The 19,221-nt window shown below is 41.2% G+C and overlaps 1 protein-coding gene and 1 pseudogene across 4 annotated transcripts; both read right to left on the reverse strand.

The window, feature by feature from the left end:
* Positions 1-10,055: 10,055 nt before the first annotated feature.
* On the reverse strand, positions 10,056-14,325 carry LOC143596635 (uncharacterized). 3 transcript variants are annotated; one of them, XM_077075360.1, is made up of 3 exons: positions 14,217-14,325; positions 11,802-12,149; positions 10,056-10,761 (listed from the first exon to the last, which is right to left on the reverse strand). In XM_077075360.1, exons 2-3 carry the CDS (start codon positions 12,142-12,144, stop codon positions 10,217-10,219), a joined length of 888 nt encoding a protein of 295 aa, XP_076931475.1. In that variant the 5' UTR covers positions 12,145-12,149; positions 14,217-14,325; the 3' UTR covers positions 10,056-10,216. The 3 variants fall into 3 exon arrangements, with proteins under 3 accessions (XP_076931475.1, XP_076931473.1, XP_076931474.1); XM_077075358.1 differs by having other exon boundaries at positions 11,802-12,167; positions 14,217-14,321; XM_077075359.1 differs by having other exon boundaries at positions 11,802-12,176; positions 14,217-14,293.
* A 1,511-nt stretch (positions 14,326-15,836) lies between these two features.
* LOC143596637 (peptidyl-prolyl cis-trans isomerase CYP28, chloroplastic-like) lies at positions 15,837-18,835 on the reverse strand (annotated as a pseudogene). The gene is made up of 2 exons (XR_013146746.1): positions 18,091-18,835; positions 15,837-16,144 (listed from the first exon to the last, which is right to left on the reverse strand). The product of XR_013146746.1 is annotated as a peptidyl-prolyl cis-trans isomerase CYP28, chloroplastic-like (transcript).
* Between the last annotated feature and the right edge of the window lie 386 nt (positions 18,836-19,221).

The raw sequence follows: 19,221 nt of genomic DNA on the forward strand, positions 1-19,221 counted from the left end.
CTCCGCAACAGATAGAGCAACCGGGGCAGTCCTGCTTGTAGAACGAAAAGGCATCCAGATGCCAATCTATTATGTTAGCCGCGTGCTGGCAGACGCGGAAACCCGGTACTCTACCCTGGAAAAATTAGTCTTGGCACTTATACACGCTTCACGCAGGTTGAGACGATATTTCCAGGGTCACCCAATCACTATTCTCACCAACTTCAAACTCTCAAATGTTCTAGGCAAACCCGAGTTATCGGGACGTCTAGCCAAATGGGCAATTGAATTGGGAGAATATGCGATTCAATACAAGCCGAGACCAGCCATTAAAGGCCAGGTCCTGGCTGATTTTATTGCAGAAGTCCCCGCTTCACGGGAGAAAGAGTGCCAGGAGGAGGCTCAACCCTCCCCAGCACACGAAATCAATGAGGTCTGGCGACTCTACACTGATGGAGCAGCTAGTAACGAGGGTTCAGGCGCAGGGTTAAAATTAACAAATCCAGCAGGCCAGGAATATACTTATGCTATTCGGCTGGATTTTCCAAGTACGAATAACGAAGCTGAATATGAAGCATTCCTGGCCGGATTGAGGATTGCGCGTAAAATGGGTGTAAAAAATTTGGAAGCCCATGTAGATTCCATGCTAGTGGCAAACCAAATAAACGGGACGTACACGGCTGTGAACGACACAATGGCCCTGTACCTTGCCCAGGCCAAAGCCATCATGCGCGATTTTAATGATTGTAAAGTCATACACGTCAAGCGCAGCGAAAACAAATCTGCGGATGCGTTAAGCAAGCTTGCATCACTGGCCTTCACCCACTTGGGAAAGGACATCCGCGTTGAACTCCTCGAAACACCATCAGTCCCGCACAAGGAAATTTGTGTCATCCAAACCGGTACAGAAACATGGATGACCCCAATAATAAAATACCTTGAAGCAGGAACGTTACCAGAGTCAAAGTCACAGGCAAGAAAACTACGCTGTAAAGCACTGAATTATCAGCTGGTCAATGACACCCTTTACAGACGTAACTTTCTTGGCCCATTGTTAAGATGCGTGGACAACCAAGATGCTGACTACCTCCTAAGGGAGGTTCAAGAAGGCATCTGTGGAGTACACGCAGGCCCCCGCGCTGTGGTAGCCAAGCTAAACAACGCGGGATACTTCTGGCCGGGGATGCATATGGACGCGTTGGCATACATCAGAAAATGCAGATCTTGCCAGCTTTACGCACCCAACACGCATCGCCCGAAAAATGAACTTGTTCCTGTCACTTCCTCGTGGCCATTTCAGAAGTGGGCCATTGACGTGACAGGCCCATTTCCTACAGCAGCTGGGAATGTTCAGTTCCTAGTGGTAGCCATTGACTACTTCACCAAATGGATAGAAGCGAAACCTTTAGCCCAAACAACCGCAAAGCATATCAAAAAATTTATTTGGGAATTTATTATTTGTCGTTTTGGACTTCCACAGAATTTGGTAAGCGATAATGGCACCAACTTTGCTGACAAGAAGCTACAGCAGTGGCTGAAAGAACTTCAAATCACCCACACCTTTACCTCAGTGGCACACCCGCAAGGTAACGGTGAGGTGGAAAGAGCAAATAAGAGCATCGTCGAAGGCATAAAGAGAAGACTCTTGGAACATAGATCCGGTTGGGTGGACGAGCTTCCACACGTCCTTTGGGCAAACAGAACGCTGAAGAAGACCAGTACGGGAGAAACCCCGTTCAGTCTCACTTATGGCACTGAAGCCATGATCCCAGTCGAAATCGGTTTACCCTCACCAAGGGTCTTAATCCAACCAGAAGACAATGATGCGGAAAGACGGTTAGACCTTATGCTAACCGAAGAGCGCAGAGACTTAGCCGCCGTGCGTGAAGAAAATTACAAACGACAAATGCAAAAATACAACACGCGGGTAAAACTCTGCAATTTCAATGAAGGAGACTACATACTGCGTAACAACGAGGCTTCGAACCAACAACGCCCAGGAAAGTTGGCCCCGATTTGGGAAGGGCCATACGTTATCAAGGAAGTTCTGGGAAAGGGCGCATACCGGCTCGAAAGGCTCGATGGCACTCCCATCCCTAGAACATGGAATGGAGCTCAATTACGAAAATGTTATATGTAGATCAATTCCAACTTGTAAAGAAAAGGCCTAGAGCCACTTCTAATGGAAATGATTCTCCTTTCATGATGTATTGATAGCTTGTAACCTATGAACTTCCCTTACGGGAAGAAGTAGTTCCGTGTGGAAGGCGGCAATACCCGCATAAACACAACGCCAAAATGTTAAAAAGTTCTAAGGAAAACCTACACGCAGGTCAGATGTAGGTAAAGTTTAGCCATCCTTGTAAGTGTAAGTGACGGTCTTACCCGCACAATCACAAACAAGGAAGCCAAACTTAACTTACCATCTACCACGTTAAAAGGTTAACTTATGAACACTTAAAAAAGGATAAGAAAAACCTACACGCGGTCAGATGAAGGCAAAAGTTCAGCCATCCTACCAAGTGCAAGTGACGGTTCTACCCGCACAATCACGAAAGAGGAAGCAAAACTTACCTATTATCAACCACGTTCAAAGGTTTACTTATCCTCAAAAGGTGAAGAAAACCTACACGCAGGTCAGATATAGGTCTAAAGTTAAAGCCATCCTACTAAGTGCAAGTGACGGTTACACCCGCACAATCACGAAAGAGGAAGCGAAAACTTTAGTCCATTATCAACCACGTTCAAAGGTTTAACTTAATGCCTTAGAAATTTCGAAAAGGAAAACCTACACGCAGGTCAGATAGAGGGTAAAGATTAGCCATCCTACCAAGTGCAAGTGACGGTTTTACCCGCACAATCACGAAGGAGGAGGCGAAACTTTAACCCATCATCAACCACGTTCAAAGGTTCTTATTCTAAACACTTGGAAAATTGCTAATTCAAACTAAGTATGCAAGTCATAAGTTTATAAAGCAAGGAACCCAAGGAAGGAAATAACAATCTTATACGCAAAAAGATTAATATTTCACAATCTATTACAAGAATGGCTGGGTAACTACCCGCCTAAAAGAAATCTATACAAAGCTAAGTCTATCCTAGCAGTGGGAAGGGATCTTCAGGATCAGGCTTCAGGGCCACCTCCGCTTGGACCAGCACCGTCAGAGCGCGGCTGCCCAAGGAAAGCCTTAAGGATGTTTAGCCCATCATCAGCAGCAGCAGCTTCATTCACCTTCTCCACCACTGGATGCGGGAAGGCAGCGTACTGGTTCACAGCTTGGTCATAAGCAGCTTCAGTATTAACATTGAATAAAGGGAAGTTGGAGGGCGGAAAGCCTCTCTCAGCAAACCCTAGACCAAGCAGGAAGCCAGTCTTCTCCCCATCCTCATGAGAAGCGTTGAGGGCTGCACTCATCGCATCGTCATAAGAGGTCTCTGAAAGGACTCGACGCACAACCTACAAAAGAATATTTTCTAAGAACATTTTCTAATTACGAGCGGAAAGCGTAAAGAAAAAGATAAAGAAAAAGATAAAGATACCTGAGGCAACGCTTCTCGAAGCAGCCATTGGAGGGTAGCTTGACTTTCTTTGTAAGCACGTTCGGCTCCGCTTTTATCAAGGTTGGCAAGTTGAACTTCCTTGGCGGCAGCCTCTTCGACGCTTTTGAGTTTCCTTTCAGTGCGGTCAAGCACCCCCCTCTGGTCAAGGATCTCCTGCAGCTTCTTGGCATCTTCCATTGCCAAGGCGTCATGAGCATGCTGAAGAGCCTTTAATTTGCATTTAAGCTGCTCATTCTCTTCGCGAAGCGGCTCAGCAACAGCTTCAGCCTTGGCAGCCCTCTCAGTTGAGTTTCGCGCAGTCTCCTTAGCCAGCCGAAGCTGTTCATTCACAGCTTGGGCAGCCTTGGAGCGGGCCTCGAGTCGCGCCTGGACTTCAACCTCGAGGGCCTTGAATGCTCTCTCCTTCTCGGCGGCGGGCAGCGGCCAACTGCTGGTTCTCCTCCCGCAGAGCCCGCGTCTCAGATATTTCTTTGGCGCGAGCTGCTTTTAACTTGTCGTTTTCACGACAAAGCAGCTCGACGCGGGGCTGCATCCGGGCTTGGAGAACCCGAAGCTCATTGGTTAGCCTACCCTCCTGGTAGCTAGCCATGGCTTCCCCCAACGCACCATGAGGAGCAGCGTGGCGAGCCCAATCCACGCACTCCACAGGGGTGCGAAGGGTTGTTCCTCGGCGTATGTTCCATCTTGGAACATACACTTCATTGGAATCCGACACTGCAAAAGAAACAAAGACAGTTAGGAAAAGATGACAAAAATATACAAAGGAAAAAGAACCCTACGTACCTGTAGGGTCAATAACAGGCCGATAGCCGCCAAACCCATCACCTGAACCTAAAGGAAATCCATCCAACAGGTCAGGTAGACGGGAAGGTGGCATAGATCGGCGGGAAGCCCGGCGCGTACCTGATGGTCCGGCCATCGGTGCCGGTGGCGCAGGTATAGTGGCAGCCGCTGTGGTAGCCATTGTTGGCGCCACCTCCTCAGCAACAGTAACCGCCGGCTCCGTGAAAGATGCTGTAAAAATTGCACTCACGGCCGGCGGAGACACCTTCTCAGCTGGAACAGCCTCAGGAAGGCTGGAACCAGCGGAAGCAGGCGCAGACGCCTGGGTCGACGCCTCGGGAAGGCTGACCGAGCCTACCGTCATTGGCGGGGGAATACTTGCTCCAACTCCACCCTGGAATGCGTCAACATCCACACCTGCACAAGCAAAAGTGTTAGAAAAATTTATTTGAAACAACAAATCTAGACAAGAATTATGGGGGTACTTACGGGGTTTCTTGAGCTTGAACGTACGGACGAGCGGGGCGAACCCGATGGAGCCGGCCTCTTGACACCGGTAACCGTCGTCGTCGCTGCCTCCCCGGAGGTAACACCTACAGCCTCCGGAGCGGTGGTCTCCTCACCACCGGGCTTCCCCGCCACCTCTACACTATCTGACTCCGAGTCAGATAGGACTACCGGGTCGGCCGTAGAGGCCACCTTCTCCTTGCCTTTCCCGACGGCAGCCTTTTTCTTCCGCACCAGTGGAGGACCTTCTGCGGATTCCTCAGAAGAAGAAATGTCAACTCCAGCAGCAGGCACAGCATTGAGAGGTTCAGGGTAGAAGATAGGCTTACCTGGCCGTCGGTGGCTCAGGATCTCTTGGCCTGGCGGGTAAACCTCCACGAACCGACCCGCGGTCTGCTCTAAGATGGGCAACTCGTTCTCGTCCAGAGCACGAGTACCCATCCGCGCGGGACCATCTTCCTCCCGCGGGTTCAGGAGCGACTGAAGATCGTTCCCCTCTGAAATCAACAAGAAAGTTAGACAAAATCGAAGTCAGCAAAATGAAACAAGACGTACCATAAGGGACAGAGTTCGAACCATATTCAAGGACGATCGGAACCTTATCCGCATTCGCCGCCTTCCACACCCGGCTCATCCCCAGCATCACCATCGCCGACTCCGGAAAACGGAAAACCGGGGACTGGACCCGGGATATCTTCGAGAACCATTCCGCCTCCTCGTAGTTGATGGCGGGAAGGTTCGGAAGTGTCTGGCCATTCTTGAACTTCATGGCAATGGGGATGGCTCGAGCGGATATGAAGAAGAACTCTCTTCTCCATGAGCGAAGACTCCGCTCGGTGGTACAAATCTTTAAACCCTTGATACGGGTTGTAAGAGTGTACCACCCTTGGATGCACCTCCAAGTATAGAAGGTCATCAGGCGGTCAACGAGGGGCTCAAGGCCCAGTATCCGGCACACCCACTCAAAGTGCCGGACCTTGGCAATGGCCATAGGGTGCACCTCTGTCAGGTGCACACCGTGCCTCTCTAGGACACGGTACACAAACTTTGTCAACGGAAACCTAAGGTTCCCGTAGACAAAGAACGCAGCATAAACCCCGATCTTGCCACTAGGGGCATCGTACACAGTATGGTGGGGCTCAGGAAACTCAGGCTCGAGAGACTCGAGCATGAACTTCCTGACGATATACTGGTACAGCTCGACAGGAAGAGAACACTGGCATTCGCCAGCAGTCTTCTGATCATCAGCATCGTGAGAAGACATGGTGGAAGAAAGAAGAGATTTCAGAGTAATGCTTTACTGAAAAGAGAACTTCGCCGGAACTTACTGGAGAAGAAGAGATGAAAGTGGAAAGTGTGAATTGCAAATAACCCTCTCCCCCTTTATATAGTAATCGCAATTAATGCGATGAATTTAATACGGAAGAGAGAGAAATCAAAGGTGCAATGAAACTATGACGCGTGGCAAAGGCAAGCTGGCAACAGCTGTCAAAAGGACGTGTGCCAGAGATTTCGCGGCTACGCGCCCGAAATCCCGTGCCCACGCGCCTGAAAAAGCAACTGGAATGACCACATAATGTCATGTCGCCATAACTTCTGGCACGTCCTGACACAGTCAGAAGAAACCGTCGCACGACGTTTGAGGTATTGGGTTGTTATCCATCCACCAACTCTTCAAATTTCAAAATTTAAAAATTTGAAGACTAAGGTTCAAAAAAGTAAGCGGGAAAAATACCCCTTACCTTGGCAAACAAGTAACCATAAGCCGGGTGAGGGTACAGTGTAAAGGCAAAACCCTTCACATACCTAACACCCGCAGGGAATTGAAGCCAAAATATTTGGCAACCAAGTAACCATAAGACGGGTGCGGGTATAGTGTAAAGGCAAAACCCTTCACATACCTAGCACCCGCAGGGAATGGACGCCAGGAATACCTTGGAAGTAAAGTAACCGTAAGACGGATGCAGGTACAGTGTAAAGGCAAAACCCTTCACATACCTAGCACCCGCTGAGAATTGAAACCAGGAAGGATCTTCTGGGCAATGCTTGTGAAAACGGAAATAATATCCCCGCATAGCGGGAACATCGAGTACTACGTTGTTTGAGGCTCCAAGATGGAATTGGTGGTTTAAACATAATTGATCACTATGTTCAAAAACTACCAGAACCACAGGGAGAATCCGCACAACTAAGACTCAATGCTCCCGACTTGCGAGGAGGTTACAGACCTACCCGCATCATACCCAAAGACCAAGCAGGAAACTCGGGAATTTCTGCAAGTGACAAGGACTTCCGCGGGAAGAACCCCCATGGAAAACCTTACAAAAACCCCTTTTCAAAACCCTTTGCTTAAGTCCAAAAGTTCACCTCACTTTATTAGACATTCGTGAGAAGAACATTGGACTGGGGGGACTTGAAGAGGTAGGTCCCAGCAGGGCTCAGTTGGTCCCGCATGACTCACCTTGAACAGGGATGTCTGCGCAAAGACCATCTACTCCCGCAGGACCCACCATGCTCAGAGAAGCCTACGCGCAGTATGCAAGCTGCATACGCAGGGAAAAGCCTCCCAATGGTAAAGTAACCCGCCTGTTCCCGCAGTTGCGGATACAAGCCATCAGGGAAGGCTACCCGCACAGCATAGCTACACGCATAAGGCTTAACACTTACAAATATTCAGTGTCACCTGAAAGAATGAGCAAAGGCGGGAGGGGGAAAACTCCCGCCAAAATGGGCCAGTCCGTATGGAGGATCTTTTGCGTGATACCTGACGAGGTAAAGACAAAAGATCTGACCAAGAATGCGACAGCTCACTGACAGCAGCGTGGCAGACAGCACGCCACAGCACTGTGACCAATAGCCGCCGCCTGCCCACCAACTCCTGCCAGACCACGTGCCTAGCCTGCAGTTGGTAGAAGACGAAGAGTGCACGGCACGCCTGCTCTGTGTCAGCCGCTACCTATCCACCACTCACAGGTAGGGCACGTGCATAGGTTACAGTTGGTAGCGTGTTGGGCCGGCTAAACCCCTTGGAAACCCACCTTCGGCTATAAAAGACAGCAAATGGTATTATCATTTCATCATCTACTATCTCGTATAACTTACTTGATAATTGCTCTAATAGTATTCATATACTTTTATATTTAAAGAGCAATATAGACTGATTCTCACGCCGGAGGGTGGTCACAAGGAGGAACCCCCCCCCCCCTTCTCAGTGACGAGCTCACGGTGTCTGTTTTGCAGGTTCCCTGAAGTACACTTACTCTGCTGGACCTAACCTTCGTGGGAAACATTACTTAGCCCCCAGATTGCCCATAATCTGCCCGGGGTCACCTAGTGTTTCTTCACCACGTCTTGTGTATAAAGAGACGTAATCGTTAAAGATATCTTCAAATACTGATATTACAAATGAATAATAGATATTCATATATCAATTTTTTTCATTTTAAAAAAAAAAGTTTAATAAAAAATAAATTTGACATAACAAGTAAACATTCTAGAGTTAAAAGAATTAACGGATTTGAAAAGACCTAAATCATCAACAAATATAATACAAAACATATTATTATATTTTGCAAATACATATTTAAAATAGTCCAGCTTAAGTAATTCACAAATACATATTGTCAAATAAATTATTCATTCTAGATATGTCAAAAGATCGAGTTTTAAACCCTTCTCACTATAACACAAAATTGTGTTAGCAAAAAGACAAAAATACCCTTTCATATCTTGGATTTTTGCCGTCTTTACTCCTTGGTTGTTCCCCACTAATATCTTCTAACTCATTACATGTGTACAATATATCTCATTGCCCTGTCCAATGAACACAAAGTCACAAACCATATAAAAACACACACAACTCATAACTCCTAAATCCTAAAAACATATTCATATGGCTAGACCACAACCTTTTGATGTAACCAACACCACACCACCATCAATAACCATGGACCATGACCATGAACCCAACCACATTTCCAACGAGGATATTGTTTTCACCAACGGGTGCGGTTGTTTTCGTCTTTTCTCTTATTTTGACACGCGCCATCACGATGGGGAAACAACCTCGTTTATCTACCATAGGACGGGAGATGTGTTGGACAATGATGGTTGGTTGATGACACGGTTCAAGAATATGAAAGAGTTTTCAGAGGTTGTGGCTGGTCCAAAATGGAAAAACTTTATTAGAAGGTTTAGTAAGAAACCGAGGAAGGGGAATTCGCCTTTTCAATATGATCCCCGAGAGTTATGCTCTTAATTTTAACGATGGTGGTGGTGGTGGTGGAGATGATGATTCGTTGTCGTGTAGTTTTTCCACGAGATTTGCTCCTCATTCGCGACCTATGGCGAGTTGATAACTTTTAAATTTTTGTTCGTTTATATAATTCTACTAATCCATTGTATTTTCATGTAAAAAATGTTGAAAGATAAAATCAAATTTCCTATAAGATTTTGTTGCATTCTAAATAGCTATAGTTATGATTACTTTCACAGCATAGTTATAATAAGGGTGTGTGTGTGACAGGTTGAATCAATATGGTTGGTTGAAATCGAACAAGACTCGTATATTAACCTAAATCTGAACACACGTAAATCATGTTACCCTAACACAACTCGTTTGTCTCATTTGTCTAATCGAGCCAGTCGGGGTGACATTTTTAAATGGATGGACTAGCCATAAACAAGTTGTAAACATGTTAGAAATTGTAAAAAAACTAGCCAGAAAGACGCGGTTGCTCAACTTAGAGGTGCACAAACCAGGTATTTTCAGAAACCGGAAGGTCAACAAAAGTCAAAACTGAGCTGGGTAGGAACCGGTTCCAAGTATAGTCGGGTATTTGACTCGGTTTCCGGGTGTTTTTGAGGTTTCGAGTAGGGTGGAGCGGGATTTTGACCGGTTATTTCCGGTTTCAGTTCAACCAGATCCGGGGAAAAATTCTATACCAAGTCGCACCCGAAGTCTGGTATGGGTAGGAATCGGTTTTGGGTTGGGCCCGGAACAGAGAATTTTGTGCATCTCTAGATCAACCTGTTTAGTTAAACAAGTCATCACCAAACACAACCAGTTTAACGAAACACGTCGACCTAGAACACCGTTTAGTTAAAGTTCAAATCTAAAATCATGTTATAGTTAAAAAAGCAAACACGAACATACCGTGTTTTATTTAACAAAGATCGACATTCGCTTGTGAGTGACGAAACTAGAACATGCGGAAATACAAAACTCATAAGTAGATCACCATGACTGTATTATCAGATAAAAGTATATCATCCTGAAATACAAGTTCACTTAAAGCTTCAAATACTCAAAACACAAAATCTCATAATCTTTGCTTGCCATCACAAAACCATTCATAAAAACATAAAAGCAAAAACAAAAAAAAGACTAATTTGCCCTTGGAGCAGCCCACTCAACACTCAAGATCAAATTATCATACCCATACCCATTCAGCTTAGCAATAGCCCTCTCACCATCTTCCCTCCTCACAAAGTTAACAAACCCGAACCCACGGCTCATTCCCGTCTTCTGGTCCATCGCCACATACACCCGAGACACACTTCCAAACGGTCGGAACAGCTCAAGCAAGTCAGGCTCACGGGTGTCCTCAGAAAGGTTATTGACCCGAACCGAGTTCTCATCGTTCCTACGCCTCATGTCTGCACCACCAGCAGCGGGCCTGACTGCGCCAGCACGCATGGTGGGCGGGACGTACGCACCGCCTTTGCTGGGACCAGAAGCACCAGCGTCTGCAGTGGGGTTCGGGTTCTCGACAAAGGTTTCGCTGGGCTGGGCGAGGTCCTTGTACGGGCACTTTGAGGTCCAATGGTCACCTTTCTTGCCACATGTTCTGCATACCATAAGAACCGCGCCTCCTTTCGACATTTGAGCCAGTGGGTCGCCAGATGCGTTTGATTCTTCCACTTTTGAACCTGTTTATTACAAGTTCAAGACATAATATGCATGAGTCAATAGTCAACATCATTCAAGCAAAACAATGAAATATACATTCTAATAACTGGATTTGTATCATATTTATTTTACTTGTAATTCAAGCCAACATATGTACATTTTTGTTATTCAGGTCGATGTACTTTTAAAGCGCTTCCATGGGCAGCTTAACTTTACAAAAGTGCATTACACTTTAACGACTTTTACCACGGTTTCAAACTCTAGTGACTTAAATGACTAGAACCTACAATGCACAAATTGGTTATAAATAAAATGCTCCGTTTCAATCACTATAACCCAAAAACTGTCGTGCATTATCAGACAAAAAGTAGCAAATCTTAAAAACCATTGCCACCAAAAATGCATGAACAGTATAAAAACTGAATCTTCTTTCAAGCATCATATGAAACCATGTTAAATTAGAAAAAAAAAATAAACCCTATTTCTGATGAATCTGATTAAACCTTCGACGAAACTGAAACTTTCACAGCAGTTAATATATAACACTATACTACAAATTATACCTAATAATAAATCCAAAAAAGCACAACATACCTAAAGTAGAATAAACAACACATAAACTTAATCACGATAATCAAAATATTCAGTAACTGATTTTAAAGTTTAGTGACCCGATAAACCAAATAGAAAGTGTGTCAAATAAAGTGTCAATTTTATGAAGTTTGTTACGCTTCAATAACTTTAATCCTTTAAATCTAAGTATAGTAACTCATATGATCAATTTCAAACTCTATCTCTAGACAATACACAAACGGGACATTTTATGATACAAGTTCCACTTTGATGACTTTAACCCTAAAACTGTAGTACAGAATTTAAGCAAATTTTTAAACAATTTCTCAATATCCATAGCTTCTGAACAAGCATGTTATGAGGCCATCTTAAACCGAAAGAATGGATCGAGCTTTCAACCAGTTGTCATATAGAATTATACTAAATATAATAATGATAATAATAATAATAATAATAATAATAATAATCTGATCTAATAACAATTTACCTGGAGCCCTAGGACGCTCAAAGATAATTTCCTCAGTAGAAACCATAGTAAGCCTAGCACCAACATCCTCATGAACCGCATCACCAAACTTCGCCCACGACCGCCTCTCCACAGCGCGCTTGCTGAGCCGAGCATTCGCAAGCTTACGAACGCGCGTGGTGGTAGTTATCTTAACCCTGTTCCCATCATCCTTGAACTTATACTCAATCACCGTCTTCTTTCCGTGTTCATCTGGTCCAATAACCTGTTTTGGAGGCAACAAGAAGTCGTAATCACTTCCGTCGTCCTCTTCTTCGAGCTCCCCCCATCGCGGCTTTTGCGCAGGTGCGGTATCAATCGCCATGGTTACTGTGAAATTAAAACAAGCTGCAAATACTAATTAAAATTGTGAAAAATATATGACTAACTGAACCTATTAAATACTTTTCAAAATTCTGAAAATTTCAAAATTTTCCAAAAAACTAATTAACAATTATCTGCAAATACTAAATAAAATGTCGCAAATACTAATTCAAAACTTTTTAAAAATGAAACTTTTAACGATTATCTACAAATACAAAATAAAATTGTGAAATTTTCGCAATCAATCCGAAAATTGGCGAAACTCTTAACGATTAACAAACCCAAAATATATATAGTGAAAAATATATATAGCTAATAATTGAATCTTTTAAATAAATTAAAGTTTGTAATCAGTAGTTCCCCGTGATAGCATGTGAAACCGAGATCCTACGAATACTAATTACAGTAAAATCTGAAAACTGGGTAATCTTTTAACGATTAAGAAACCCGAAAACGCAAACTTTTCAGCAAATACTAATTAATTTAAAATCTAAAAACTGAGTGATCTTTTGACGACTAAGAAACCCGAAAACACAAACTTTTCAGCAAACACTAATTAAATTAATCTAAAAACTCGGTAATCTTTTAACGATTATAAGAAACCCGAGAACGTAAATTTTCCAGCAAATACTAATTACATTGATCTGAAAATTGGGTAATCTTTTAATGATTAATAAACCCGAGAACACAAACTTTTCAGCAAACACTAATTAAATTAAAATCTGAAAACTGGGTAATCTTTTAACGATTAAGAAACCCGAGAACTCAAACTTTTCTGCAAATACTAAGGTGTTGTTTGTTTTTGAAGACAAAAATTGTCTGCAGTCCGATTTCATCTGAATTCATGTCTGCAACTGAAGATGTGGTTTGCATGTCTGCAATCTAAAAATATAATACTGTTTGTTTTATAAACTGGGTATCGTCTGCACCAAAAGCCTTTTTTAATCACCATAAAAAAATGAAATGGTAACTTAAAATTAATTAAGATCCACATAACGGAGGATATAATATTTTGTTCATAAATTAAATAAAAGAACATCACATAATTAATAGATTCATCCAGAACCCCTTTTTACTCCACATTTTCACCGGGAAAAAAACCTTACGCCGGCGGTCAACCAATTTCTCCGATCACTTCATGCCGTCACACTTCCTTGTTCTTCTCTGCATCCTAATTATTTCCTTATCCTTGTTCCAACCAACGTTACTGAAAATCCTAATTCGACAGCCGGATCTCCATCGCCCTTACGCGTCATCTCTGACAGCGGCGAAAATCAGCCTAATCCGACGGCCAGATCTCGATCGCCCTTACACTGTCAATTAGATTTATTTCTGGTATGTTATGATATGGCTTTCAATTGTGTAATTGATTTGCAGATTTGTGATAATCTATGGTGATGTAGGGATTTGTGATAATCGTTGGATGGCTAGGTCGTCGATTGCGGCGGTGTCCAGTGACGGGCAAAGATATGGTGGACAGTGCGGCGGTGTCCGGTGACGGTGTGACGGTGTCCGGCGGCTATGGGTGTTTTTAGGCTTTGAAGATGTCGTCCAGAGAGAAAAGAAGAGAAAAAGCAATTTGAAGATGTTGAACATTAGCTTTTTATTTAAGATCATTTAAGCACTTTTAAGATCTTTTTAAACAAAAAAAACAAACAGTCTTCACAAGCTTATGTCTGCGAGCCCGCAGACATAGCTCCCTTGCAGACCTTTTAAGCAAAAACAAACACTACCTAATTAAATTAAAAATCTGAAAACTGGGTAAAGCTTTAACAATTTATAGAAACCCCATAACTTCATTTTTTCTGCTAATAATAACTAATTAAATTAATAATCTAAAAATTGATAATTTTTTTAACAATAAACAAAAACCCAGAAACGTAAATTACTAATTAGATTAATCTAAGAACTGGGTAAATTTTTACAAATACTAATAAAACTTTAAACGATTAAGAAACCCTGAATCTGTTAAATAAAATTAGGGTTTGTAATCAGTGAATCCCGATGGATGCGTGTGAGATTAATATCATACGAATACTAATTAGATTGTAACAATTAGGGTTTGATGAATACCTTTACGGAGTGTTAATTAGACTGCAAACGATGACCAACGGCGGCTGTTGTGGTGTGAGAGTTTATGGAGCTAGGGTTATAGATGTATCTTTGGTTGTGTATACGTTTCGGATTATTATTATTATTTATATATTTATTTTAAAGAAAAATATAAACGAGTTGACTCCAAGTTTGATTAGGCTTGAGTTCGGCTCGTTTTGATTTATGAGAGATTGAGGCTCGATGAGTAATGAGCTTCGGATACAAGGCTCAAGCTCGAACTCGATAACTAAACAAACTTTTTTTTTTCTCGAAAAAACTTAGCTTGTTTCGAAGTTTTTATCGATCCGAGCTCAAGTAACTCGCTAGCAGCTTGGCTCATTTGCCTACTTATTATTATTCTATTTTTTTTACCATACTTACATTTTTAAAATAAAATTCATGTATTACCATTAAACTTATAAAATATATTCTGTTTTTCAAATTATGCCTTGAGGATATTATACTTTAGTCATTAGAAACTTATGTTTAGAAAAAAACGCTATAAGTTTTAAAGAGACGGGAAATTCTCACACTCATAATTAACATTCTAACGATGGTTTTGACAAGTCATGTAACATAAACAAAACTTTATAACAATTATTTTCGAATAAACATATCTTTTGTTAATATATCACTTTTGTTTTATCCCTAATTAGTTGGGTTTAAAAAGACGATTAGGTAGACGCATTTTTCAAACCAATTTAACTCTGGAAACAAATAAGAACCGATTAAAAATTAATTTATGATTTGATTTAATCTAATCTTGAATCAACAAAGCCAAAGAAATAGGGAGAACTCAAAGTTTGCACTACAATGTTTAACTGTAATAATCATGATGCGATTGGTCTCTGGTTAAAAATTTTTTAATAATTCACAAAATTCGAATATGCAATTGTATACGTTTATAAACACAATGTCAAACACCACTACACCCAATTAGCTAGATTTGGACTCTTGTCATAACTATTTTGCTGGTTCAAACTTCAAGTAACCATAATGTCTAAAGCCATATGGTATCCATCAATCTTTAGATTTTATGGCTTGTTTTTACTTATGTTTCCCAACTAAACCAAACCTTAACCTCTAGAATAGCGAGAGTATAAGTCGTGTTTTACAATGTTATTGGTGATTGAGTATTGGCGGGGTCAATGAGTTTTCCTAACAAGTTAACATTGTCAATTATATACTGAAACATGAACATAATCACATAACTCTAATCATTTTTCTTCAATCATAAACATGGAATTACATAGACATCAAAATGTTGATACTTGTGGACTTTTGATGTAGAAGATGATGCCATACTTAATTGATATTCAATCCTGTTATAATGTCTTAGTCGATGTAACAACTCGATGAGAGCGTAAAGTAGTGTTCGCATTTTCTTATAATTCTCTGGACAACTAACGGGAATCAGTTATCTATATTATTACTTTTAGTTATATCCATCATATACCATTTAGTAAGTTGAGGGACCTTAATTAAATGGTTGAGACCACTTACAGGATTTAATGATTTATCAAACACTTTATAGAAAAACTGAAAATAACCATCTTAGGAAATAATCGAATATATTTAAGTTTCATAATAATTAAACGTAAATTAGGTACATCTCATTTACAAATACCTCATAGAATGTTTTTGAGGCTAATTTAATTTCCAACAAGAATCATAAATTATGTGAAATAATCAAAGTGATTAAGGTAATGAGGGTGAGAGTGTAGGCTTTGTGACTTTGACTTCACCACAGTTACTAATGTACAATGTTTCTTGAGGCCTGTCCCATATTGCTCGTGCAGTTTTAGCTCTTTCGTCTCCGAAAAACTCTGCCAAGTCATTATATTGTCGGATTCTTTCCCCTGGTTTGTATGTTGGAATTGAAGATATGTTTGCCACAACATCCATACCTACCAATAAAACATGAAAACTAAGATCAACGTTAATAATTGTTTTGTATAACCATGGCACTTAACCATTCATTTTTTTAACCTATGGGGTGTTCATAAACCATTGAAACCGATGGAACTATCCAAACCAAAGCAAATTGGTTTATCTGGTCAGTATGAACCGTATATGTTCCTTTTTGACAAGGTGATGGTCCGACTGGCGGTTTGGAACTTGGAAACGAACGTTTTCCATTTATTTTTTTTTTTTTTCACTTTAGGAATAAGCAAATATATATACGTATCATATTCATGATAAACAAGTTATTTCAATAAACAAACGCTTTTGAGAAAAATAAAAATGAAAACCGGTTCAAAACGTCAAAACTGAACTGTCAAACCACTGAATCCGACAGGTCCAGTCAACCCAACTAACCCGTCCGGTTTGTCTGTGTTTCATAAACAGTAGTTAGCGATTCAGCCCATAACTTGACAAAATCAACTGAACCGAACCAAAAAATTCACCTAATAACCAATGCTTTTCTAGCTGTTTCTTCTTAAAATGTTACATTCAATATTCAGCCTTTTTTTTATTTGTTGTTGTTGAATTTAGTACAAACTAAACTGGATACATGTCTGGTTGGCCTAGTGAAAACAGTTAAATAACTGAATGACCTTCTTATACATTACCCCCAAAATATTTTAGTACATATCAACAACCACATACACGCACAGTCCAGGTTCTATGACATGTACATCGATAAAAGAACAATGTGACATTTATATTTTCGGTTTTAATAAGCATGTAAATCCGAACATTTTCCCCTCATAACTCCTAGCATTTTTCTCAGATTCACCATATTATAGCACTCCATACCATTATATTGCTTTGATTATTCTGGACATGGACAGACTGACTTGAAGGCTAGGGGGTATATACCCCCACTCAATTTTTCCAAATTAGTGTATATTTGTTCCAAAACATGTCTCTTTAATAGGTTTTTATGAATTTTTTTCCAGCCCTTCTTTCTGGCCCAACTAAAATTCACTTTAACATCTTTTTGTAGTTTTAAAACTAAATCTAAATAAAGTTTTACATATAAGCAAGAATGTAAAAATTGTTAAATAACTAACCTACATGGAAAACTTAATAATAAGTTGTGTTATGAAGAATAAATATTAATATAGTATATTTATATATATACGATAAAGCGGATTTAATTCACTTTTAGAGAAGATTCTTCGTATTATGGAAAACGTATTAAAATCTAAGATTTTAATATTACTTGATTTTTTGACAATATTGTTGTCGACATGAAAATTCAAGAGTTTGGTCATCGCTTTAAAAAGATTAACACAAGGTTACGTCATGGCAACTTTGAACCCGTATGGTTCATTTTTTCTATGTTAGTTGCGTGCAAAGAGATAAAAGATTTGTTAACTTTGAACTCGTATGGTTCATTCCTTTAGCGTAACGGAAATTTAAGTTAACAGTTGAGATGTTTTTTGGTAGTAAAGATCGTAAAGACAAATTGCACAATTGAACAAAGAACAAATTTTCCATATGCACTTTTTTTTTCTTTCAATGATTATTTTTCCCCCCACTGAATAAACTTTCTGGATCCGCCACTGATTCTGGATAACATAAATTAGTATTTGAAAATCAAATAATTAGAGGATTAAAACCGGAAACTGGTATGTAATTGCTAATTCGTTTAAATAATCGGTTTTCTTCACGTAATTCTTATATGATTCTCCAAATCACATTCTAAACACTTTGATCCAAATAACTAGTTGTCAATTTTAACTAAATAAACTTCAATTTCACTACGTAACAAGCATTTAAACACCTGGGACGGATCTAGCATAGGTTGAGGCATAGCGCAATATTTAAACTGATTTTTTTCTAGATCCACCAATGTCAATCACTACCTTATACAAAACTATCCAACACAGACAAAATAACATACCTTCAAGAACGGAACCAAACACGATATTCCTCCCATCAAGATCCGGACACGGCCCAGGTCCAGTAGTAATCATAAACTCCACATTATGATAATCCGGATCAAGCTTAATCTCATCCTCATCATCATTCTCCGACAAACAAAGCGACAAAACCCCGCCCTTGTTATGCCTTAATTCAAACGCCTTCGGGTCCACGCTCTCCGTGTTCCTAACCAAGCCCACCGGTGGCTTCACTTCCCCTTTATCCCTTCTCCCTTGCCTTCCCGCCAAAAAAGAACCGACCGGGGTATAGCTTTTGAATTAACGTGCCTTTGTAGTATCCAGAGACTCCCATGCACATGGATTTGAAATTGGAGACAGTTATGGGGACGAGATTGCCGTAGAGGCCGAGGACAATGCGGCCGAGGGGCTGGGAGTCTGGGCAGGAGGCTAGGTCGGACCCGAGGGTGCGGGTTTGGAAGTAACTCGGGCAGATACTGAAGTCCATGAATACGCGGTCGGTGATGGTGGTGTCTGGGGGTTTAGGGGAGGCGAGGGAGATTTGGGGGAGGGATAAGGTGGTGGAGAGGAAGACGAGGGAGCGGCGAGGGAGGGCGAGGGGGTTCGGGTGGGTGGTGGGAGGTGGGAGGATGGTGGTGGTGATGGTCATGGTGGTGGTGAGTGGTGCATGGTGTGAAGGATGGTGATGATGATATTTTGGGTGGTGTGGTTTGTGTGTTGGAGGATGATACACGAATGCGCGGGAGTAGGGTCATGAGTTGCAAAAATATAAGTTTTATTATGATTTATTATTTTTGTCTAAAAAGTTTGTTTTTTAAAAAATTTTTGGAGTTATGTTAATATAGTTTCGTATTCTTGTAATTTCGGTCTAACTTGCTAACACCGTTACTTATGTTTTGTTAAATGAGAGACATTTATCTATTTATGTCATCGTTGTTTCCTTCTCTCTCTCAAACGCACACATATAACTACAGTAAAGTAGAGCACGAGAACACAATAATTTTACGTTGTTTATTTACAATGAGTAATCTACGGTCACTGGATGTCACATGATTTATTATTGGACTCTTCACTATTATGCGAATTACAAATACAAGAGTGACAATATATATATATGGATACATTCAGGGTTT

This window comes from Bidens hawaiensis, unplaced genomic scaffold, assembly GCF_021521415.1.
Source record: "Bidens hawaiensis isolate Kalapana, Puna unplaced genomic scaffold, B.hawaiensis_p1.1 tig00046799_1, whole genome shotgun sequence".
Classification (NCBI taxonomy): domain Eukaryota; kingdom Viridiplantae; phylum Streptophyta; class Magnoliopsida; order Asterales; family Asteraceae; genus Bidens; species Bidens hawaiensis.